Source organism: Lutjanus erythropterus, chromosome 1 (assembly GCF_056507025.1).
Source record: "Lutjanus erythropterus isolate fLutEry1 chromosome 1, fLutEry1.hap2, whole genome shotgun sequence".
NCBI lineage: Eukaryota > Metazoa > Chordata > Actinopteri > Lutjaniformes > Lutjanidae > Lutjanus > Lutjanus erythropterus.
Genome location: NC_139317.1, coordinates 45,953,138 through 45,979,885, shown reverse-complemented (window position 1 = coordinate 45,979,885; position 26,748 = coordinate 45,953,138). Strand labels below are relative to the sequence as shown.

At 38.1% G+C, this 26,748-nt stretch overlaps 1 protein-coding gene across 4 annotated transcripts in view; it reads right to left on the bottom strand.

Annotated features, from left to right (window-relative positions):
• il16 (interleukin 16) overlaps nucleotides 1-25,326 on the bottom strand; it is a 68,224-nt gene extending 42,898 nt beyond the window's left edge. For all 4 annotated transcript variants that reach the window (XM_084722297.1, XM_084722305.1, XM_084722314.1 and 1 more), the window contains exons 1-5: nucleotides 25,188-25,326; nucleotides 15,662-15,905; nucleotides 14,230-14,497; nucleotides 6,821-6,960; nucleotides 3,882-3,999 (exon numbers count right to left, since the gene is read on the bottom strand). In XM_084722297.1, coding sequence (XP_084578423.1) covers nucleotides 3,882-3,999; nucleotides 6,821-6,960; nucleotides 14,230-14,497; nucleotides 15,662-15,905; nucleotides 25,188-25,200 — 783 coding nt within the window. In that variant the 5' untranslated portion in view covers nucleotides 25,201-25,326. The remainder of the gene's footprint in view (nucleotides 1-3,881; nucleotides 4,000-6,820; nucleotides 6,961-14,229; nucleotides 14,498-15,661; nucleotides 15,906-25,187) is intronic.
• Nucleotides 25,327-26,748: the final 1,422 nt, after the last annotated feature.

The following is a 26,748-nucleotide window of genomic DNA, read 5'->3' as shown; positions in this document are numbered from 1 at the left end:
AACACTGTAGTATTATATTATAGTAAAGAATAGTTTACAATAGTGTTATAACAGTAGTGTAGTATAGCACAGTGTAGTGCAGTTTAGTATATTATAGTATAGCACAGTATAGCATAGCATAAGACTGTGTAGTGTAGTGTAGCATAGCCTTGTATTTTATAGTATAGTATAGTGCAGTGTTGTGTAGCGTAGTGTAGTGTCTTGTAGTGTAGTGTAGCATAGCATAGCTTACCATATATAGTATAGTATAGTGCAATGTGGTGTAGTGTAGCATAGCACAGCATAGTATAGCATTGTGTAGTATAGCATAGCATTAGATAGTATAATATAGCTTAGTATAGCATAGCTTATAGTATAGTGTAATGTAGTGTAGTATAGCATAGTGTTGCATAGTGTAGTGTAATATTGCACAGCATAGCTTAGCATATATAGTATAGCATATAGTAATGTAGTGAAGTGTAGTATAGTGTAGCATAGCATAGTGTTGCAATGTGTAGTGTAATAAAGCATAGCCTAGCATAGCACAGTATAGCATAGTGTATAGTGTAGTGTAGCGCAGTGCAGCGAAACTTAGTGTAGTGTTGTACAGTATAGTATGGTGTTAAGTTAGATTCATAAGCAGTGAAACAGGATAGTTCCATAGAGTTGGGTTTTATGTTAAGACTTACTATGACCAGTGGTTTACTGTAGGGAGGTTAATGTCAGCAAACTGTATGTTAGTTATGTTATGTTAGTAAACTACTGTAATTGATAAATTAACTAATTCAATTAATTCTGAAACTTCAAAGCCCCATGTATCCATGGCAACATGGTGTATATATCCTCGGTATTAATATGAACTAGTCTTTGGAAGCACTGGAACAGGGACATTTCATCGCTGAAGGGAGGAATCAAACAGAGGCTGTTTAAAACAGAATCAGCTGAGCCCAGACGTCACATGTTAGACATTCTTTCCTACTGCTCTTTCTCTCCATTTCTGCTTCATTCTGCTGTGCAGGTTTCCACAGCCTCTTAAAAGTGACTCAAATAGACTTGGCAGGATGACAAGGTGTTACGCTGCTCAGCAGGAAAGCTACCACAGCAACAAAAATACTAAAACCTGAAAAAGCCCTCATATACTGACTCTGTGGCTGCTGAGGAGCAATGAAAACACACCATGCTGGGTTATAATAGTCTAAAACCTCTGCTCAGATGACAACTTCATACACACATACTGCATCTGCTCAGTCCTAATTATATACATACTCATAATACTCACTATATATGAATAACATTATTACCTGACAATATTTTGAAGATTTTACCTGATGTAAAATTACATAACATTACTCTGTATTTTCCACAACTAGCTGAGCAGCTTCCCAAACTGTGCTTTATTCCTGCTTTGTTAATGATGTATCACATTCCTTGACTGTCCCTGTCTGGAATATGTCTTTTCCAGACTCCATGTTATTCCAGAGATTCCACATGCACAGTGAAACCTGCAAATTATATAAATGTGTTTTTTTTCTTCTCACTTTGCTCTTTTTTGTTGACCAAATACAAATTCTTTAAATTCCTTTATGTGTTACCATTTCTGTCTGAATTCCAAAGAGCCTTGTGTTTGAGTGTGTGTGGGAGGACTGGGAATGTGATTGCAGCATGAGAAACATGCCATGCCCACACAGAGAGGACTTACAACGATTGTACTGTCATTTTTAACCCATCAGCAGTTTACCCAGGGCATGCATCTGATAATTATTCATTTTTTATCTATTTCTTTTTCTTCAAATTTCAGTGAGTGCATCACACAGATGGGTACTCACAATATGAATTATTCATGCATTTATTACTTTTGTCTATAATACTGTAATTATGTGCAAAAATAAGACTCTCTTCACATTACTCAAAATTCAGCAGTCAGGCTTTTACTCTAAATAACAGCAGATAATCTGCTCATATCACTCAGGCTGCAGCCTTTTAACACTTGTAGAATTCAGGATAGGATTCTCTTAAATACCTGAAAGGTCCTGCATGGCATAGCCCCAACATTAACACATTACTGACCTTATAAAGCCTTTCATTTTTTAAAATTTGGAAGACTGCTCATGATATTAACCATATTGATAAGAATAGAGCAAACCAGAGGTCATATACAGCAGTTTGGTCAGAGACCCTACGCTTCAAACTGTGACACTGTAGGTACCTTTCTAACATCTTTCATGTTCGCAATAATGAAAGTGCAATGTCCAGAGAGACTTTCAAAATAAAGGGCACTATTTGGATCATCTATAGTGCATGGTGTAAAGTGTATGGAGCATGTGCATTTAGGGCATGTCCAGCTCCACCTTGCTATTTAAATGGCGCATAATCTCGGTGCAAACTAAGATGCAAGGCACCATGAGGTTAATCATAGGTGTGTTCATCATCAGTGTCATCTGATGATCAACTGGTCGTGGGTGGGGTGGTCCGGGTCATAATTTTAACATTATGATAAACAGCAGAGTGGCTGCAGGTGGTTGAAATATGCAGAATCATAATGTTACTACTGTAGTCTAATTCCTGACAAAAGCCTTGATGGTCATCAAAGTAAATTGTTAAGGACAGTAGAAAGCTATGTAAGTTAAAGAGTGGTTTAATGATCAGAGAGGCTGCTTTCAGTTTGGTTTCCAGTTAATAATGCCACTGCAGCATATATTGTCAAAAGTTACGCAGAAAAACTAAAAACTGTAGTTAAAAACAGACAGGATACAGGGAAATCTGAAGAGGAAAAATGTTTTAAACAGCTCTCATGTAAGTCAGGATTTATAAGCTGCTTTACTCCAAGCAGTTTAACTGTATGAACTTCGACTGCGTATGAGACCTTTTGGATATGCAGAACCACACAGAAGCTTAATTATCAGATAATGTAGATCCTGTTGGATTCAAACAATCGATGAAGTTACAGCTGCCATGCGTAAATTGACATGTCTATCTCTTATGCGCATACAGCTTCACTCACCCACCTGCAATCATCCACTATTCTTCAGAATATTATTTTTACGATCTGTGGATAAACTAAAAGGAGAGTGAACATGCCTTGCAAACCTGTTGATGGAGACACATCCTAAAATCCTGCGCTATTGACTTTAGACCAAGTTTTTGTCTGTTTACACATCATAAAATAGCAGAAAATAGTGTGCCACTTTGCAGAAAGGAGACCCCAAAGGCACAAAAACAACTTGGTTAGGTTTAGGAAAAGATTATGGGTTCAAAATATAATAGTTGCGTAAATTAACATATGTAACGTTACATGTGTAAGTCACATAAAGTAAGTTGTGTACATTACATAAGTTAAAAACAAGTCAATGCTGACTTTTGACTTCATACAGGACACAAACCCTGGTCTCCTTGGAGGAGTCCCATGTGTGTTTGTTCCATTCATCCATCACATCCAAATGTGGACTTCTTGTATACTATGACACCTGACTTTGACATCATATCACATGAAGCTAGACGGGCACCTCCAGCAATTATGCTACAGAGATACCTACAGTGTCATAGTTTGCAGCATAGGGGCATATTTGACACACATGGATGTGTGAGGTTGTAGCGGTGCACTATGACATAGTGAAGTTCAAGATGCATTAAGCAATATGTAACAAATTTACAGTATACGTGCAATGTGCATGACTCATGTAGGTCAAAATTATCTGCACACAAAGATTGTATGTACTGATGAATTGTCAATGTAGAAACAATTAATCTTAATAATGCATCAATTACCAACATGTAGAAATGCAGAGATACGTAGTATTTGGCTTAATCAGACTTGAGACAGTTGGACAATGTTTTCTTAAAGACTTAGGACAAGCAGAACAAATGTGACACTATAGTCCATTCCATGTGTCAGCACCCATTACCTCACTATAGGCTTTAATGTGGACACTCCTCGTCCCCTCCCCCGCCATCCAAGCACTGCCGTTTAGAAACTGTCCGTTAAAGGGTGCCAGCTTGTCTGGGCTCAGGAAGCTGCAGCCTCTGAAGAAAAAACACACAGAGACAGATGAAAACCAACACTGTCCAAAAGTCTTCAAGCACCAACCTCACATGACTCATTCAAATAAACATCCTATTAGCAGAGCTAGATTGATATGCCAAAAGTCAAATATTTGTGGTTTTCACTAATCATTAGCATATTGAAAGTGAGGAGATTAAAGGTATCCTGTGGAGTTTTTGACCATTAGTACTTCTATAAAGCTGACAACATAACCTGTCAATGTCTTTGTTATGACAGCCTGACATAGCCAAGACAACATAAGCTGTCATAGCAGGCCTAATTATCAAACTCAGAGAAAGTATTTAGCTGTATGTGTTAACATGACATTATACTGTTATCATATGGTTAGGGTTCAGATTGGCCATCATGACTTGACCAAAAATGTTATTACACCATCAAATGCTTATGACTGTTGTCATTCACTGTCATTCAGTAAGTGATGTCATTTCTGATGCAAAGTTAACATTGTTCCAGATGTCTTTGTTATGACAATTTGACATTAACAAAGACAACATAACATTTCAGTGTCCTTGTTATGGCAACTTGACTTTAACCAAGACGACATAACTTGTCAATGTCTTTGTTATGACAACTTGACTTTATGTTAACATTACATTACCCTGTCATATATGGTTGGTGTTGACATTAGCTGTCATAAGACCATTATAACTGAGGCACTGTTGTCTTGGTTGATGTCAAGTTGTAATAACGAAGACATTTTAGAATTTGCATTGAAACTGAATTAACCGACCAAATGATAATGGTTACAAACACACATAAAGACTATTTCGTTTTAATGGCAGGGGTCATGTCATAGTTATGACGGTGCCATGCCAGTCTTGCGCACACCCCTTCAACTGATGCACTGCACAACAAACCTGCCACACTGGCTGTTACAAATAGCAAAATGTAATCCTGTGAAAACCAGCTTGGTGATTTTGAAGTTTTTGATAAAACTGAAGGAAGGAGTTGATTTATGAGTTGAGACAATATCTCCATTTCTTAAGTCAAACAAGCCACAGATCATCTGAAAAAACTACGGCTACAAAGCTGAAAACCTGGCTGTTTTTCTTAGCTCCCGAAAAGTTGACATTCAGGAGATAATTTTCATTGGACAGCAATGAAATAGATCTTTACCACTGAATTCTCAAGATGAAGTAAGCAAGCTGAGTCATCAGTGCAGCTTTGTAAATCAGTAGCTTTAAGCACTCTCTCTCACTGGAGACTGGGAGCTTCATTGTCAGTTCACCTGTGATATAATCTACTGAAAGAATGCAAAATCAACACACAGGATCATGATGTGCCCATTCTGTTAGATAGGTGGTGGCAAAGCTATTCACTGCTAGAAACAGAACAAGACTGAATTCGACTGAATTTTAATCCAAGACTGAACTGAAGACAGGAGCAACACTTTAATGTTCTTCTGACTGACATCACTCAGTGATGTAGGAGATTTATTGTATTTCAAACGTACACTGTGATACAGTATGTCACTTCCTGTGTAGACAGATAACAGGCCTTTGCTTTAAACCTGGTATGAATAAATATTCTATTTATCTCAATCCTGCCTGCACTGTGATCAGATACTTTAAATATTAGGTAGACTGGCAGGCTTGTCAAAAAATGCATATTGCTGCACTGGTCAATCAAATACGTGCGAGCACACATTCCCGGTAAAGGAAAAAAAATAATTAAAAGTCTTCTGGTAAAGCAAATCCCAGTTTTTCATTCATGCAGAGTTCCCACCTGCTTGGGCACTACTGGTTTCCTCTGTTGGCTATTTTTCACAGATATGAGTACAGGTGTGCCTTGAGATTTTGGCTTGTCCTTTAGTGTGCCAAGTTTGAAAACCACTGCGCGAGGCCCACATAACCTAAATTTTGTGATGGGAGGCAGTACGCCTAGGCTCTCCATGTACCCCATATTTATTGTGACCATGCAGACTTGTCTGCCGACCTGTCCGTGGGGCAACTACAGATGCCAATCTACTGCGTATCTGTGTGGAACACGCTCTACAAGCAGACTCCATAAAATGAACACTGAGTCTGTGCACACTTCCATTCAGGAGTATAACAGAGCCCTTAAACAAATGACAGAATAGGCCGTTTGCTAATGATTCCCAAAACAACATGTACTGTTAGAGAGTACCAGTGACAGGTATATTAAGCATGTGATGTAAGTCCTTAAACACATGGATAACATTGTGCAACATTGCAGTTTGGTTAGGTTTAGGAACCAAAACTTCTGTGTTACATTTTGTAAGTCACATGACTTAACTGATGTAAGTCACACATGTATCACAACTTAAGCTTTAAGTTTTAGATGAGGTCTGGCCATTCTGACTGCAGAAAGTCACGTGCATTTACAGCTATATTAACATGCATTTTTTCTGATCCACATACAGATACAGATTACATGTTAATGGAGGCCTGGTAGCTCAGTTGATAGAGCATTTGCCCCCTGTGCTGAGGCTGTGACTCCTCTCCGTGGGTTTGACTCCCAGCTTGCTGCATGTTATTCCCCCACTTTCTCTCCCAACATCCTGTCATATCTTCAGCTCTTCTATATATTAAAGGCATAAAAGCCCCTCAAAATAATATTTAAAAAAACAATAAAATATATATTATAAAGATTGCATGTTAATACCAGGTGGAATTGTGGTCATCTGTGGCATTTTATTCACCTATATAGAATTAATCAAGACCATGTTCCCTGATAAGAAGAATGTGTTTTTGTATATCCATCCAAGTGTGGCGTTCACCTTTTTTTCAGGCACTTAGAGTTATGGGACTGTTTTATTACCTGTGTAGGTTGACTCCATTCCTCCCCGGCTCCACATTAGCGTCTTTGCCCTCTGTCTGGACGCTGTTATCAGCCATTTGTGGTCCACACACCTCCTCAGCGGGCCCTGTGGCTACACACATCCTCCAGATACTACTCTCCTACAACGACACACACACATATACATACACATACATACACACAGTGAATACGTACAAGTGAGGCTTTATACTAGGAGGTAGAAAGTAGGCTTTATGAGCATATCAACCATCTGGCTGAGCGAGGTGACAGCCAAGGAAAAGGAAAACAGCAGTAAGGTTTTATAGGTACATGAACTGGGCCATAGTGTTTGGAGGTTAAACTTATGGGGCAAAGTCATGTATGTTTCAATGGCTCTTAAGGGGACAGTACACAACCAGATTATTAAATGTTATAACATAGACAGAATGGCTGTGCTCTTTATGTTGGTAAGACAGCATCCCTCTTATGTCAGTTGCTATAAATACAGATCAATCATTTTCACATGCTCTCACGTGACATATTGTAAATGATCAGCAAGAATGTGTTCTTGTTGCTACTGTCTGTGTGACAATGAAGTCTTTCTTCATTCATAAAGCTGTTTGACTGTAAAGGATTTAGTCTCAACATGAAAGCCAAAAGGATATGGCTCTGCTATTGTTTCTGTCTGGTAGGTGATTAACAGTGATTGATGCTCAACCTGGCATGAATTAGCCCCAGAGGAGAAACACTGCTCCATTCAATTACTGTTGAGCTCAGCTTTGGTCAGCGTTGTTTAGCAGCCCAGGCTCCAGTCCATGAAGCCAGCTGTAGAGTCTTCACTGCTGGCATGGAGCCTCTGTTGTTGATGGTTAATGCAGTAATATAGAAAGAGTAGCTTTTCTCTCAGGAACCCAGCACATTTAATTCTTGTCATGTGTTATTGAACTGTCAAAAGTGCATAAATGTGTTAGGCAACATGTTGGTAACACTTTGCAAAAAGGGTCCGTTAATTAACATGATTTAATACTTAATAAGTATTAACTCACAGTTAATTAATGGTTAACCGATGTGTGTAAGAATTATTTACTGACAGTGTTCAGATTAACTATGGTATTAATTGTGTTCATTATTGACAGTTTGTAAAGTTGTTGTTTACATTAGTCAATACTATAATTAGCATCCAGTTAATTAATATAATATGCATAATGTAACAAATAATAAGTAAAAAGTATGTACACGCTGATAAGGGCACTAGCTAATGTCAGTATATAATTGATAAAAAATGTTAATTAGCATGTATGTCATGAAGTTCATAGCAAAGCCATTTCATTAGAGAAAAACATTTTTATAAGTTTGTTTGATGGTAATAATTGTCCTCTTCCTTGTCCATCCTCTAACTCAGAATTTATGTTTGTTAGAGGTTAAAATCTGTGAAGACAGTTAGTTAAAGGATACATGTTTTCAGCTTTACAATAAGGGCAATAAGGAGCGTCATCACATGGTTAATTATGGTTTAGTGATGCTTATATATAAATGATAGGTTAGGCTGTAAGTTAATGAATATCTAATAACAAACAAAGCTCCACATGTAGGCCATGGACTGTGTCCACTGATCTCAACTATTACCAGAAAACAGTTGGGGGATGGGAGTGACAAGAGTGTGGACAAACCTTTAATAAATGGTAATGAGACATTCATAAACAGCTATAATAATTTTTATTTAGCACTAACTAATCAATGGATGCTTATTGTAAAGTGTTACCATGATAATGTTGGTCACTCCATCACAATGGTCCAGACTGAAATATCACAACAACTATTGAAGGGATTGTCATGAAACTTGGTTCAGACATGAATCCCCCTCGATGAGGGACGAACTATGAAAACTTTATTAATCTTCTGACTTTTCATCTAGCGCCATCATTAGGTCAAATATTTAAAATGGCATCTATTTTACTATGACCAAACACCTGTAAAACTAACTCTCTCCTGCTCGTACTCCCAAATCATCAAATATGCTGGTGGTCAGTGATCCCACACTAATGACATCATGGGTACACCTCTAGTGTCAATTTTGCATGTGTAGGCCTCCACGATTAAGTTAGTATTAATAAAGTAAAAAATAGGAATAAGGAATAAGAAAGTAAAAATAATAATAAAAATAAAGGCATGAAAAGTACTTGGTTTGGTTCAGAAAAACATCATGGTTTGTGTTAAAAGTACATACATTAGTTACGATACTTTATAACATATGTAACAGAACATACTTATATAATATATGCATGTGAGTTACATTTTGTACTATTAGTTTCTCCACAGTGCTCAGTGCTGAAGAGACGTCACCCTTCACACATGCACTTTCTATTATAGAGAAAAAAAAAGCCCTTTCTTTAAACCAATCACAAACAGCTTGGGCGGAGCTAAATGAAGCTACGGTGACGCTGCAAAATAGTTTCAAGAGGGAACTTGTTTTGGTGGAACCTTTGGACATCAGGAGGTGAGCTCTGGTATTAAAATGATTACACCACCCCAATAGAAAAGATAACAGCTGCCAGCTTGTTCATGTTCGGACTATTTGCGTCCCCCAAGCTATTGCATTTGATGCACTGGGAGTGACAAAGGACAAATAATTAAGTGCAATGCTTAATATGAATTAAAATGTCTAACTATTCTGATCAGTTACTCTGTACAGAATGAGGAGATAGAGATAGCGATGTAGAAGTATTTTACAATCTGTGTCCAATCTGCACATGGAAAATATCTAACTTTTTGCTTCTTTATCTAAAAATTGCAGGCAATAACAAGTGCATTAAATGTTAACATCCTGTAATAACTGGTGTGTATGTATGAGTGCTGCTTCACATCTGTACAGAATATGCTTGTTAGAACTAATAGAAAGCATATGTTACTATAACATTACTCTAAGGTTCCTTTGGAGTGCATTTTCATTATATAACCACGCAAGTAGCAATAAACAACACTTCCAACAGAGTCTAATGCCAGGAGATAAACATTACTCATTTATTTAGGTACTTAAGGCAGCATGCTCTTTAGCTATGGTATTTTGTCTCTTGGGACTGTCATTGTAAACTTTGGAATAAATGTTTCTTTACCACTGATATGTACAGCTATAGGTATTAATTTAACTCCCTCCAACCAATCAAAGACAAGTATTGTCCATGAGCATCATACTGGGGTACACATAGCCACATTGTCCCTGTGCTCATGTTGCATATTACCCACTTTTATATCACGACAGTGGCTGTTAAAACCAGGCAGAGATTTAAAGAAACTAATTCAGAATGTAAGAAAATTGCGTAAAGAATGTGTAATGTATTGGAAACATAACTAATGACGCTCACTGGTCCAGAGTTAAATGTTAAGAATAAGCTCAGTGTTGACAACAGATACAAGATCAGAAAACCATGATGAGTCTCACCTGGTCACAACCACAGACATGGTAATTATAATGTTGGGATTGTAATAATTTATGCAAATTCAACCAATCCCCATGAATTCTGCAAAGCCTTGCAATTTTGTTCAATCACTACAACTTTTCTGTTAATTTGACCAATCACTTGCTTTCTGCAAGTTCCACCAATGAAAACAGTCCCCTTGTGCAAACATCATACATGCACGTCTCAATGAATCGACTCAGTGTATTTCTATTTTTTTATTTTGTCACAGGTACTAAAAAAACACAAGGTTTGTCATTGTTATTGAAATGTAACAATGCACTGGCACTTTTATATCTTATAATTTTGTGGTTGCTGTTCGAATTTGGGCTTCAAAAATATTTAGCTTTTTTGTGGAATACCCTCAGGTGCACTTCTTCATTCACAAATAAATGATATTTTGTAGAATGGTCTTATACTCCCTGCAACAAGTTCCCTTAGATTTTTAAGGAAATATACAAAACACTGCAATTTTTTGCAACATGCATCACAGTTTTATAGAAAATTGCTGTAAAATCAAGCATTATAGGCTGCAACAATCCCTGCAAGATCCTGGAGGAACTATTTAAACTACTGCACAGTATCTATTCTTCATTTATGTAAGGTGAGTGACAAGTGGCCGCCAGTCCAACCGCATTTGACATGAGTGGAATGACAGTGAGCTGCAGACACAGAAGAGCCAAACAAACCCTGTCTTTGTCTGAATGTTTGACATTCAGGCCAGACACAGCTCTCAGTCTACCAACACACCAACACAGGGCATGTGATTATCATTTAGACAAGAAACATCCCCCACAGTAGCATTAGCATGTTGATACCATGTTGAGCAACCAATCGTTTCTACATATTATTTTGTCAAGAATGAAAACTGAATGTAGTTTACCGATGGCTAAGCAATAAATCTGACCATCTAGAACAAAGCAGAAGAAATAGTGTGTGTTTCAGTAAGTCATTTAAGGCTGCAGCAGCCGTGTGTCGTGAAACATGTATGCTCAGCACATGTTTCAGCACACATGGCCACTATTGCTGTAAAATGAATATGAGCATTCATCCTCATATCAGCCTCAGAGTTGGTCAAGTGACTATGAAGGAAGGCTTCCACACACACGCACACACACAAAGTGAATACCTCGTGACAGTGATGTACTAAACCTGTTTCTGACTTGTTAGTTCAAAGAAATACAAATTGAATCAAATGTATTATCACATTGTTGGAATTCATCCATGTCACAGTTTTAAATCTAACTACTGTGTAATGAATGGGAAAAAACACATTTTAACTGTGCAGAGACTAAGAATTAGGCCTGGGTGATATATCTGAAAAACCTATCATTATAGTGAAGTTACATGTTGCTCGATATTAATATTTTTTAACAAATACCTCAACATTGATATTGTAACATTATTGCAGGGATGAGTATTGATGCTTTCACAAAATATTAACACAATGAGATTTTTGATAAGTAATCAAAAATAATGAGGATGTAATGACTAAGTGGGTAAAGATAAATAATAGAACAGCTAGAACTGTCTGGTAAGTTCAGAAAAGTTGATCACTTTACTGTAATGCAGCCTTTAAAACCAGGAGAACACTTATACCACATCACGATACAATGATATCCAAAATCTATCACAATATCTGATCTCATATCATGATATGACATAATATCAATATATTGCCCAGCCTCTTGAATCAGTTGTTTTTATGACATCATCATTAGGCGATAGAGTTGAGAGTAATGCCACATTCACACCATAGATGTATTATATAAACCTGGATATGGCATTGCTGCTCAGCCTTGCCTCCCATTTTTCCCAGTGGCCACTCAGAGTATTGCAGAAAAAAAAATCAACTACGGCCCAATACAAATAATAATAAGTGCGTCCCCATAAGCCACCATTATACAAGAATGGTCTGTAAAACTGTTGACAGTACACCTCAGACTGCAAACAAGGTCAGTCGTGATTATTTCTGATATGAATTTCTGATCCACAAAATGTCCTTGGAGTTTTGTAAAACTTTCCTCGAGTGATTTAAAAATCTGTGACTTCATCACAATGTAAAGTCTATGGGGAATTGTAGTTGGACTGAATGGGCACCATCATTATTATAATACATCTATGGTTCACACCAATTAGAGATGGGAAAGTTTGCAATGGGAAAGATTATGACTTGCGACATACGTCTCACATCCCAAGAGACAACTCAAGACAGTTTGACTGCAGAGTTGGTTGAGTGAGGGTAAAAACAGAACTGTGCATTAAAAAAAATAACACCATTCAGTAAATTTGGGTTTAAATATTCTTGCCCGTCCTCACCATGAAAAACGACATGTTCATTGTTACATGGTGACCTCTGATGGCCATGTTAGTTGAGTGAGAAAGTCTGCATAGGGAGAATTATAGGGTGGATGTGTCAAACACAAGAATTCACCTAGGAAGCTGGGGTCCCACGTGTCAAAGATGAGTTATTTAAAGTTTTAAGCTTTTGTCACATGACATAAATAACGGAACTTATTTCAGTGCAAACCACCACCTTTTCCTAAACCTAACCAAGTAGTTACGGTGCCTACACCTAAAGCAAAGTAAGTCATTAATGACACATTTAACATGATGTTATGTCACATAGTTAAGGTCCAGTATGCCCAACACTGTTACTCTTCAGCAGCCATATATGTCATTTTGGAAGTCATTTGCAAACAACCTATTCTGTCATTTAGGTATGAGGATGTACTGTTTTTAAATTATGGACTTTGGTTGATGTTAGCTGTTTATGTTTTTCAGGCGCTATTGCAGTCTGAAGCTCCAAGTCAATTAGTGTGCTCAGAAAAGTTAATGTTTCCCAGTTATAATTATACCCTGGATGTTGATGTGAAAGCTATTTCAGAGTCACAATCTCAAAATTCTGACAATTCCAATATGACAATAATATGGCTTTAGGCTATGTTCAGACAGGAGATTCAGAACAGACCACCATGACTCACTGAAGCTGAAGCTGAAGGCATCAGTAGGGGAGTTTTCTCTAGTCTGAGCTTGTCTACTTGTACAGTAGAATATGGTTAACAGTGAGGAAACAAAAGATTTAGTGAAACTTTCTGCAACAAATGCAGCAACGTTTGTTAATCCTTGTTTCTTCATTCACCTCCAGTTCTGACAAATTGTGATATGAGCAGTACAGACTTTTCAAATGTAAAAAATGCCAGAGACAAGACAAACCACTGTGAAGAGTCATGCAAACATAACTGCTAGTTTTGGGTCTGTTTCCCAGCAAAGACTTTCAGCAGCACTGCTGACAATGTCTTGGGAAATATAGGATAACAAAAAGGTCACAGCTCAGTGTTGGAAAAAGGCATTGAAGAAAAAAGACAACAAACTTTAAGAAAAGTCACCAGAGTCAAAAGAACTCATCCATTGGGGTGGACTGACTAATCTAGCACCATTGCCATCCCTAGAGCCATGCTGCCCCCATGCCCAAATAATTACTAAAAAAAAATATGATAACACTGATAACACTATGAAGGTGTGTGCATAACACTGACATTGCACTGTCATAACCATAACCTGTAATAAACATGCCAAAACAGGACTAATTATCAAACTTAAAGAATGTGCTAACATTATACTGTCATATTAGGTTGGTTTTGACATTGGCTGTCATAAGACCATTATAAATGTGATGATTATTCTGCTTGACCTCAACTACATAGGTACCGTTTGGACTTGTCATTATATGTTATAAGGCGAGTTTGACGACAGGGAATACAATACTGAGGTGATTTACAGAGATGGACAGATAGCTTTAGTTGTTGCAAAAATAACTGCTAAGTGCAGCAATCTGTGTGATTAGCTAGTTAGCTTGGTTAGCAGTGCAGCTTTAATCTATAGTAAAGTAAGTTTGAGAACATTTAATAAGAATATGCTTAGATTATATTTATATGCAAATAATCACTCTAGTACAAACTATTGCAGTCGTACCTTGATGCTGAAGGACCTCCTGATGCTTCTTTTATTCTCCCTGAGTGTGCTGCTATGATGCATCTGGTTATCCGTCTCAGTGCCGCCTCTTGTCTCCAGAGCTGACTGCTGGGTTGTCCTCCAGTGTCTGTTCTCTGTCTCTCTGTACTGTGTTTGTTCCCCAGCAGTCGTGTCTGTATTCCAGCCTGGACCCCATGTCCTGCATTCCCCAGCATGCCTCTCTTCTGGGTAGTCATCATTAGTCTTGGAGTGACACAGGATGAGGGACCTGGACAAAGTCAAAGTTAGAAAGTCAGTTTCAGGCATTAAATGACATGAATAGCAACCCTGTATGACTTTAAAATACTGAAGTAATTCTGTCCACACATTGTTCTCTCAAGTAGAAGTACTGATTCAACTTCTTTACTCAAGTGAAAGTGAAAAGGTACAGATTCTGAAATGTACTTGAAGTAAAAAGTCATCCTCTGAGGGACATTTCTTCTGACTGTTTCTGTGCAAAGCTAACTGAACCTCAGCTTTTCTCCACGGTTGAATCTCCCTCTCTGTCTGCTTCATCTTGTTATGTTTCTTACACTGATTTTCATCTTGTTGCATCTCTTTTGTCTAATTATGTCTTTTTTGTTTTTTACATCATTTTTTGTGTTGTGTCCTTTACGTTGTTTTTCGTCTTGCTATGTCTTTTCATCATTTTGCTCTTCTTACATTTTTTTGTGTCATTTTCTGTCTTGTCTCATATTTTTTTAGCGTTTTTTGTCCTGCTACGTCTTTTATGTCATTTTTTTGTCTTGTTACGTCTTTTTCATCTTGTTATGTCTTTTTTGTTTTTTGTTTTGTTGTTACATGTTTATGGTGTTTTTCATCTTGTTACGTAATTTTATTATTATTATTTTATATGTCTTTCCTATGTGTTTTTGTCCCATCCACTTAGGTTGAAATCGGTCATGATTTGGGGAAGGCGGCGTGTAATTATGCAAAATTAATCATTCCTGTCAAATGCATTAAAAATTGTAACAAGCCTGTTTTGAAAATGTAAAGTGTATAAAGTACAGAATTTGTTTTAAAATGTAGGGAGAAAAGTAAGAGAAAAGTAAAAAGTTATCAGTATAATAAATATTCAAGTAAAGTTGTGATGCCTGTTAATTCTATATAACTTCAATAACAAAGTATTTGTACTTTGCTACATGTCACCTCTGCATAAAAGCAATATAGATGTGGGAGTATATGCATGAAATAAAAAGGCACTCCAACTATTATTTCTCTGATAATCATGAGCAAAAACTCAATTGATATAAAGAATATTCTAGACTATAAAATTGCATCACAACATATAACATCAGGATTTATGCTCTTTCTGCCAAGTAAGTAACCTAACTTTATGTGTCTTGAGCCTCCTGAACAGTCCTAGTTATAAGCCTTTAAGTAGTGCTGGTACCTGGAGAGCATGGCCAGCTTCTTGGAGCGGTGATTGTGGCTGCTGGTCGGGTTGTTGTTGCTGCTCTTCCCCTGGTCCCTGCGTCTCCTCTCCATCCTCCGTGCAGCGGCCGTGCTGGCTTTCCTCCTCTGGTGGGAGTATCTCTGAGGCATGGCTGTCAGCGCATGTGTATGTGCGTGCACCGCGAGCTCGGGAACCAACACACTCCTCCCAGCCGGCCCGAAGCCTAATGGAGAGGGACGCTCTGGAGGGCAATTAGAAAATTCAGTTAGGACAGTCTGACTGCATCCGTGTGTGTAAGTGTTCTGAGAAACTGCTGAGGCAATTGTGGAGGCTAGCAGAGATAAAAGTGCTTTTCTTTCCCTGCTTTGGAAAAAAAAAGGCAAAGTTTTCCTCAGTCCTCATGACTGTAGCTTAATCAGCCTGCTGTCGAGAGAAACATATGATGCCCCACACACACACAAACACCCACAGTGATGTGCAAAGTCTGGAAAGAAACAGGGAAAATGGACAAAACAGCATCTGATGAAGGAGAAGAGCTTCATTCTTAGCTCGATTCCTGTTTTAATGTACACACTATACTCTGTGAGAACAGATAATGGTGTTAGCTGTGTTGTACTGGTCCCATTAAAGGGCTGGAGTGAATGATGGTCTGTACACTTGAACGCTTCACACTCCAGAGAGCACTGAAGGATGACCCTCAAATGCATTATACATGCTGGTGTAGATGGCCTCTCACATTCACCATGAACACTTAGTAAACAACGTGCAGATGCTCTTTAACTGAAACCCGTAAGGCCTTTGGTCTGACATCATTATCTCGCTACCTTCTCTCCCAACCCCCTCACGGTCAGAGCTTGACTCATTCAGAAGGTTTGAGCAGGTCTCCAGCAGCACGTGATGTTGATGCTTCAGTTGCACTGGACTTTCCCACTGTCTTGCTTGGGTCTATTTAGCTTCAGAGGAGCTGGGAGGAAGATTTAGACAGAGCCAAGCTACTTGTTTCCCCATCTTTCTAGTGTTTATGCTAAGTTAAGATAAACATCTGGCAGTCCAAATATTGAGTTGCAGCCGTAGACTGTCGATCAAATAAATTGATATCCTATTTAATACATAGCCTATGGTTAACAATTTACAATGTCATTTAGATGATGCTTTTATCCAAAGCAACAAACATCTGAGAGCTGATACCACACAAGCAAGGATCTAGTCAGGAAAGAACAACCTGAGTAAGTGCCTTAAAGCAAAGTTTGAGCCTGATAGGATACAGATGCCAAAAAAAGTGCAAGAGGTGATGTAGGGGAAATTTTCCCCTGATCCTCCCCTCCCCAGACTTGCGGAAAGCTCTGCAGGAGTCTGCAGGAGCACTGCAGGAGCTCTGCAGGAGTGCAGGATGCGCACAACATTGTAAATTGACAAGTAACAACAAGTCCTACTGTTAATAACCGTCATTGTCTGTCAATGTAAAGTTAAGCCCATTATACTGAAAACAAAAGCCCACTGCTCTGAAATGACACGTTCTGAAAGATAAGTTAAGTGACTGCCTGTCTCACTGACTGCCAAACTCCATTAACATTTTGCTCAATTTAACAGTATGAACATCTATACCTTCTAAAAGATCATTCATGATTTCTCATGACTCACAAAAAGACAGACACTCATTCGGTGATCATTCAGTATTAAGGGACACTGCGGCTGCAGCATTGATGTCAGAGTAGTGAGTATTTCAACTTAACATGTTTCCCTGGTCTCTGATGACACATCATGGTCAATTTATGATCAACTACAGTAAATATATTACACATTTGTCCTTTTATGTTCAGACATGAGAATGGTGTCAGTCTTCTCATCTTACTCTTCAGAAGAAAGTGGATCTATACATCTTCATCTTCAAATCAATCATCTCATAGGACTCTGGATAAGACAGTAAAAACAGAGAATGTGTAGTTGTAGATGTGAGTACTCAGTGCAGCTGGCTCGCTGTTCGCTTCCAGTGATGTGGCAGTCCATGCTGACAAATACCTCTCTGTGCTGTGAATACTGCAGCACGCAGGTGGAATATAACACACCTCTTCAAACAGTAAATACTATATGTGTTAACCACAACGCAGCTCTGAATATTAACTACATTTTAGCCAATACAACTACAATAAGTAAGAAATTTAAACTATATCTGCAATCCTTACTATTATACATAACATATTAGATTAAGAATTAAATTACAGACTATATTAAAGGTTTAGGTGTAGTGTTTATGGGGATTAATCGGCAGAATATGGCAGAAATAGAATGTAATATAAATACAGTACCAGTCAAAAGTTTGGCACATCTTGTCATTCAATATTTTTTCTTTATTTTTATTATTTTTCTTCATGTAAAGGACAATGTACAGTGATTCAAGACCCTGTCTGTGTTTATGTCACAATAATGACCAGCTCACTGTACATTATCTTGCTTATTACATAGTTACTTGCCAAAATAAATCAATAAATTGGCACAAAATATTAATTCTAAAAAATATGTTGTTGATGTATGAAAAAAGAAAGAATAATCTGTCTGCAGCTGCAGTTATTTCTATATTTTCCTTAGAGACTTTTCTTTTTAGAGGAAAAGATGTGGAGCTGTAGGTGTAGGCTATGACACATTTTTAATTGATGAAATATTAAAACTTTTTTTAGAATTTAGTGTATAAGCTACACATTTTTACAACAGGGGTATTTAAGTATCAGTTTAGACTTACAACAATGAATCTGATGAATTTTTGTCAAAGCCACAGGGAGCCACTGGAAATAGACAAAAGAGCTGCATGTGGCTCCGAAGCCGCAGGTTAGATTAGGTTATTAGAGGATGAGACGGCGTGTTTGTAATCTGCAGGCTCACTGCTAGATGCAGCTGAATCCTACAAACCTGTCCTTTAAATAAATGTTTGCATTAAAATGGCTGCTATATGTTAACAGTAAATATCCAAATAAATGAATGAGTAACCCAGTGAATGATTGTGGTACAAAGGCTTTGTTTTCTGGTGAATCAGTGGCTCTGATCCTGGAAGTGTGTTAGCAATTATGGAGCATTAGTCTGCTTGTTGTGTTGGCCAGATAGACAGGAAACAGAGACATGGATCTCTGTGCCGGAGGCCTATAAGCCCCATAGACTCCATATCTCCCCGTCTCTCCTCTGTTCAGAGGCTCATACACTCTGCAGCTGGACGTACGCCAGCACAGTGGGAACACTTACAGTAGTGGGATGGAAATCAATCTCAGCTACTGTCTCTAAACCAGCTATTGAAACATCATTTTCATTCTGAACACTACAGGTGAATTATAGTGAAGTTTGTAAAAGTGTAACCCAGCACTGCAACTTAACCCTGCGAAAGAGGATACTTAATATTTTTTTAGCAGTCCCTCTAACCCCAGGCCCACGAGGATCATGGGTTAAATGGCAGCAGACTGATAGACTGAAGCAGGGAGGGTTGAATGGCATCTCTTTAAGAGAGAGATTTGAGGTTTGAAGAGGGTGGGTGGACAACCGTGGATAAGAGAGCAACAGATACAGTGAACACACACGCTAAGGAAGGAAGAGGCCAAAACATCATTTAATAAAAGTCAAATGTGAGAGGAAGATTTGTGAGTGCTTGCCTAATATGTGGTTTCTGTGAACATGTTGTACCTTGTTTGTTTACTTCACACTTACACAGACATTTTAAAATCATAACTTGTGCTTTTAGGGGCATTTTATCATCCTGTACATCAGTGCACTGTGTCTCTGGCTATATGTGAGTTGCTTATTGCAGTCAGTGATTGGTCTAAGTCTCTGTACGCGATGATTATGGTTTTGGCAGCATCACTGTGATGTGCTTGGCTGTTAGGAATATTTCATGCAAGTAATTTTCCCTAAATATATCTGTGTTTCCACATCTCTTCATGTCCTGATTAAACAAGCAAGCAATTAATGAGTTGAAGAGGTAATTGTTGTTTTTTCCACAATTTATGAAGTCATAGGAGTGCCATAAAAAGAATAAATCTGAAAAAGAATATGAAAAGAAAGGGAAAATAGTAAAAGAGGTCTCTCAATAGAGAGCAGATCTCCACCAGACAACCTGAAAAGAATATTAGGATGTAGCCTGTTTGTTATTACCAACATTTTGATTAGTAACTGTAATTTAATTACAGATTTTTTTTTCTCAGAAACCGCGACAGATTACATTAATTATGTAATTTAATTATATGTAGTTACTCCTCAAACACGGCACACAGCGGGTTAGCTTTGTTTTTAGCCTAGCAATTGTTGATGTCTGTACCAGCTGGTTAAGAAGAGGGAGGATTTTCAAGGCTTTTCAAAAATTGTGAATCATTTAAACCACAACAGATCATCAAGCATTAGAGATGCAACAGTTGACCAATTGCTAATTCATTACTAAATTAATTACCAACTATTTTGATAAATAACTGTCCGAGTCATTGTTTAAGAAATAAATATCCAAATTCTCTGATTTCAGCTTCTTAAATGTGAACATTTTCTGGACAAAACAAGACATTTGACTGATTGGCATTTTATGGTCCAAACAACTAATTGATTACTGGAGAAAATGATTAACGGATGAATCAATATTGAAAGACGTTAAAGAAAAGACTTGAAAAATAATTATATATTAATCAAGAAAATCATAGACAAATTAATTGACAATGAAAATAATCAGTAATTACAGCCTTATTTAGCATAGAGTCATGAATGTGCATCAAAATTTAAAGATGATAATTCCAGCAGAAATGGAAATAAGCAATGGACAAGGTCCAGCTCTGTTACGCCTGACAGAGATGATAAGAAAATAAATGATGAAATGTATAAAGACTAATATAAAAAATACAAAAGAATAAGGATAAGCATTTTCATTTATTTTCTCATTTATCTGTCATTTTATTTTCTACATATATCAATTTATATATTTTTTAATGTATTTTTTCATATTTACTTAATTTCTCCCCTACTGGTTAAAGAAACACATGAATACTGATTCTTGTGTGCAGGAATTCACTAATCAGCCTGGGCAGGAAGGCCCGCCCAAAGCCAGTTGATTGACAGCTTGCCCCTTCAAGGAAAAGCAGAAGCAAAAGAGTATAGAAAAAATAGTGATATATGCTATAAATTAATATAAATATTTAAAAAATGTTTTATATTAGTTATATAAAAGATTGACAATGTGTATACTTGTTCTTTTGGATGTGGCTATTCCTATTTCTTTGACAAATGTGTTCTTTTTTATGACACATGTGACTCCATACCAATTGATCAGCTGCTGCTCTCAGTTTCACTGTCACAGGGTCTTCCACATCCATTTAAAGCTTCATAAAAAGCACTTGTTTCAGAGCCTTGAAGATGTTGACTGACTCCTGTGATCTCAGCAGAAGTATAAAGAGTCCAACTTTCCTTTGACTCTCTCTCCATTCTCTTGATGTAATGGCACAGCAGTAACACTGCAAGCATGAAAGTCAGAGGGAAAACTGGGAGGAGGAGTGTGAGACGTGGAGATCACGTTGAAAGGTATGTTTGGGATAGAGGCTGAGTAGTGTGAACAGTTTATACACGAGTTTGCATATTCATATATACATATATATATGAGTCCGTGTGTATGAATGTGTTCATGCCTTCACAGACAGCATACTCTTTGCCTCCAGCGTTAGCGAGGCAGGAACTGCAGCCTAACAGAACCTGATTGAGAGAAGGCAGAGGGTGGGGTCGCCGCGCAGCTGAACAACGTGTGTGTTGTTTGGAGATTTCACTGGGGAATTTTTCCAGCTTGTGAGACGGAGCAGGAGCTGGCGAGGACAGCCAAGAGAGCCACCTGAAGGGAGTCAGGCTGCAAATAAATAATCCAGCACTTTTACAACGTGGACACTCACAGACATTGTTTATGACCTCGGTCCCTAAGGGGACACGACTGATCTTGAATTCCGCAAATGATCTCGCGCTCTTGAGGGAGGCTCATCTACTTTGTGTGGAATGACGTCGTCATGTTGTGTATGACCATGTGGTCGTGTATAAGCCTGGGCCTGTGGCTTTATGCGTAGCTGAGGAGAGAGCCAAGAGGAAGCCATGTCATCCATGGCTGGCCTCATTGGGCTACTTTACTGTAAAAAAAATCATACAGGTATGTAGTGAAATCAACTAATCCTTTCCCATTAACTATACATACAATTTCAGAGAAATTTTATAGCATTTTGTCCTCTAGAAGGGCACCATAAAGGGCACTTTATCATGTCTTGCCCACTACAGGCGTACCTTCGAGGACACTTTATGACATTGCCTACTAGGAGGACACTCTAGAGGGCACATAACATGTTTTGCCCACTGGAAGAGGTCTCTAGAGGGTTCTTTATCATGTTGTAATTACTAGAATGGCACTTTAGAGGGCATTTTATCACATTTTGTACCCTAGAGGGACACTCCATAAGACGCTTTATCATGTTTTGTCCACTAGAATGGCACCTTAGAGGACACTTTATCACATATTGTCCACTAGGAGGACACTCTAGGGGGCACATTATCACGGTTTATCAAACATAGGGGCATCCAGGAGGACACTTTTGCATTGAAGAAGAAATATGATCAGCATATTAGCTCTTCAGCATACATTGTTTGAGAGTCTAAACTCTCCTGAGACCCTTCTTTTGTATAGTTTGAAGGAAACATAGACACTAAATTCTAACAAGTTAGTAAAATAACTGCATCAAGTTGTTCTTTGATGCTAGCAACATACTCAGTAAAACAAGTAAATATTTTAGAATGAAACAAGTATGAGCGGGAAAAGAACACTGTGTAGGCAAGTAAAGGTAATGGCACTACGAAAGGACAGTATTTGCATTTACAATGTATAATGATAATTTGCTGTGTGTCACGTCTTGTTTCCTTGTTTTCACAATAATGAAAACACTGAGTTATGATGTCTGTGAATATTCTCAGTCATCCAGGTCATGGTATTTGTATCAAGGCTTGTAGCAGGCAGCTGGACTTGATAGAGTTCTTGAAACTTCAAGAACTCTATCAAGTTCAGTTACCTACTACAAGCCTCGATACGACTGAGTCATGATGAAGGTTCAGTCAGCAGTTCAGTCTCTACCCACTTACTCTTAAAATGCAATAAAATCTCTGGGAGCAGTTTCATAAATTGTCTTTGTGCCAATTCTGGAACAACGTGTCTCCAACAGGAGCAGCTGCAGCTGGAACTTCTTTGTGTGAAATGAAGAAATGACTCTTCAAACTGAGAAAATATAAAAGGAAAGGCAAATGTGTTTGTAGTATTCATTCGTGGCAGAAGAGTTGTTGGTATAACTTAAGCTGACTGAGCATATTTTCTCTTCATCTGAAGTATATTTGACTAGAAAAGTTTATTTGTTTTGAATCATTAAAAAATAACCTCAACCTGTCTGTTTAGATTCAATCAATGTAAACCTTTAAGGCTGTCCAAGACACAATATGTAAATTCTGCAGCTAGGGGTCTCTCACATTAAATCAATAACAAAAGGCGTAGTGTCATGACATCATGAAGTGGTATGAGATTATGAGGGTTGTTGTCTTCATTGTTAAACAACCACCATAGCTGATGAAAATCTATAATGACAATGAGGTCGTTTTAAAGCTTTAGTCACATTATGTTTAGTCCAGTGTGCCGACTTCCACCCTCACTCTCTGATGTACCCAACCTATCAGGTTATCAAGAAACACACTGTTATCTTGCATAAATTATATGGATTTCACTGCATTTCAAAGTTGTTGGAGACATTTATGATAATGTAGGAATACTCTTCAACAAAATACACAACATAGGCTATGTCTAGTGTTTGTAGATTTTAGATTCAATTGAACATGTTTTCTCAAGTGCAAATGTTTACATCAAATTTATTTGTTTTGAACCATTAAAAAAAATTACCTCAACTTTTTTTTTTTTTTTTTTTTTTTTTTTGTGAACACACAATTTGTAAATTCTGCCACTGCCATCTGAAGTTATAGCAGCTAGCTAACAGCAACCATCAGGAAACACAACGTTACCTTCAATAAACTATATGGATTTCTCTGTGTTTGAAGTGTCCTTTGTGTTTCAAGTTACTATTACAGACAAAGTTAATGTAAAGACATGGATAAAAAAATCTGCATCATTTGGGGAATGGTCAATCAGAATGGGACAACATGAACATGTGAAATTAGGCATTGTTTGTGTAGTCATGCAAGTTAAAAATATTCAACCTGAGCGAAATATTTTCATCAGTCGTAAGGCTTTTGCCGAGTCTTGTGTGGAGTTGACAGACAGCTGCTGAGAGCTGGGGAGCTTTGGAGAAGAGAGCTGGCGACAGAGCAGAGCTTCTGAAGGAAGAAACACCAGAATCACGCTTATTTTTCTCGGATGTGGATTTCTGTACTGCTAGGATGAGAGGTCAGAGTTTATGTTTCAAACTTTTGGGATTAAGAAGCAGATTTTTCCTCATTCCTGCTACTCAACCTGTTTAGAGCAGTAACCCATGGAAGAGCCAACCTCACTCATCTGGTTTCAGTAAAATAATTAGTCTCTCTGCACATGTTGACTGCTGACCAGAGGAGAAATGTATTTTAAAGTTACTTTGTGAACATACCGTGAGGAAGGAAGGTAAGCAGAGAGATAGGAGGGACAAAACAGAAAGAACCAGCTTTTCTGATGAGTGCTGTCAGAGGCTGACACACAAACATGTAGCTGGTGCCTGCTCACCAGTGCTCGCTTGCTGTTGGCAACCAAACTTGTGCAAGTAATGTGAGATGAATATTTGCTTCACTTTTGGTTTGAACACATTTCAACGCATAAATGTTACACATCATCATTATTTGTTTTGAATAATTGTAAAATTACCTCAACTTGACTTTTCAAATTCATTTAACTTAACAATTTGAGGCAGCCCAGACATAAACCTTTTTTTAAAGTTAAAACAAATCATTTGTTTTTACAGTGCTCTAAAGGTCGCCTTGGAATGGACGTACACAATGTTATGTAATGTGTGTTAGGAGAAATGAGTTCTGTGTGTGTCTGTATGCGCACGCACACGCACACAGAGGACATCACATTGACTTACCCTAACCATACCCTTAACCACTACTTACCTAACACTTACCTAACCTTACCCTAACCTTCACCCTGAAGTTTAATGATTTACATTATGGGGACTTACGCTTAGTCCCCATAAGGCAGATGGGTCCCCACAATGTGAGTGCGAAAACAAGTTCATGTCCCCACAACTCACAACACAAGCGCACACTTATTACGTTATCACACACATTCAGCCTTCAGGCCAACAAGTGCAGGATTTAACTTCCCTGCTCTGCAACTAATTTTGATCGTTACACAATACTCACTCAGACTGAGCTCAGAAGCAACATTTTCTTTCTTTTCTTTCCTGCCATATAATGTTTATAGTCCTAAATGTTAAAATGGATAGCAGATAATGCTTCAGGACTTGGACATCCCTGTCAAAAACACTTTAGCATTGGGAGTGGAAGTTCTACTCACCGTAGTCGATCATGTTGAAAACAGGGGGATCCAAAAGATGGATTCAGAAGAAGGACAGACAGAACATCAGGTCAAAAACTGATGTATCACTCAGAGCGTGGCTTCCTCGCTGTGATTCATCTGTGGTAACGTGCTCGTACCTCTCCTCCTCCTCTTTGTCCGTCCTCCTCCTCCTCCCTCCTTTTCCTCCTCTCTGTCTGGAGAGCACAACAGTGTGTCTCAGTCAGGCACAGCTCCCCAAAATCACTGCCCCTTTCCTGTGAGCCAGCTCCACAGAGGAAAACACACACACACACACACTGCACTTAACTGGGCCTGACCTCACACCCACTTTGCATCACACACTGGCTTTAGTCTTTTACAAGGTTCTGTGAGTGCGTGTGTGTGTGCCCTCAGTGTGTGTAGGTACACACTGCAGAGGATGAATAGATTCTCTGTGGCCCGCTCAAGTTTACACATAAACACACTACCCTCATTTAAATGTATGTGTATGTGTGTGTGTGAAGGTAGATTTCAGTCTGGGTCGGTGCTGTTTGAACTGGGTTGATGCTGGCATGGGCTGTGGATGGAGTGAAGCACTGTGGGAGAACTCAGTTTGTTTTAGACGCGCTCTGATGGGAGGTGAGGCCTGTGCAGGGTTTGGTCTGTGGTTTAGGATATGGATAGACATTAAATGTGGGCTATTTTCAAACTGTGAGGAAAACCAACATTCTTAACAAAAGGGTGCTGTCTGGCAGGAGCTGTCAAACCATTTTGCCACAAACACTCATTAGATGAGATTTAAACCAAGAGACAAAGATTTTCATTGTTGAGCTACTTTTGAATTGTGCTACATGTGTCCAGAAAATAGACTGAAACATTCTCATCACTCTCTAAATTTGTAAATGTGCTACAGTGCATAGTTTTCAGAGGCGGTTGGCCCTATACACACAATATGCAAGTTGCACAGGGCCCCATGAGGCACACAAGAGCCCCACCTCCCTGTGACTCCTCTGAGGCAGCCAGGAGTGTAAAAAACATCCTTTACTTCAGCAAAAGTACTAATTTCACACTGTAAAAATACTACAAATAAAAGTCCTGCATTCACAAAACCTCACTGATGTAAAAGTATGAAAATATTATCAGATAAATATTATAGGTTTTGCAGGCTTTGCAGAATTTTGCTTAGGGCCCCATGGAGGTCAGGACTGGCTCTGATAGCTCTAGACATTTGTCAGATTTTCTTTAAAGACCTCCTCCAGTGAAAATCAGGTTTTTAACTTTGTTACCACGTCTGTTATTTTTACAGTAAAATACCGGCAGCTGTGGTTGCTGAAACTCTACCGTTAAATTACGGTAAAACATCTTCTACATTCATGGTAAAAATGCACTGATACTGTTGATTTTACAGTTAAAAATGTACCTTATTCAAGACTTTACTGTAAAAAAAAAAGTTTTTACATTTTAAAAAGACAACTTTTTACCTGAAAATTTACATTAAAACATTGTTATTTCTATGATAAAATACTTGCAGCTGTGGTTGCCAGAACTCTACCGTTAAATTATGGTAAAACCTTTTCTT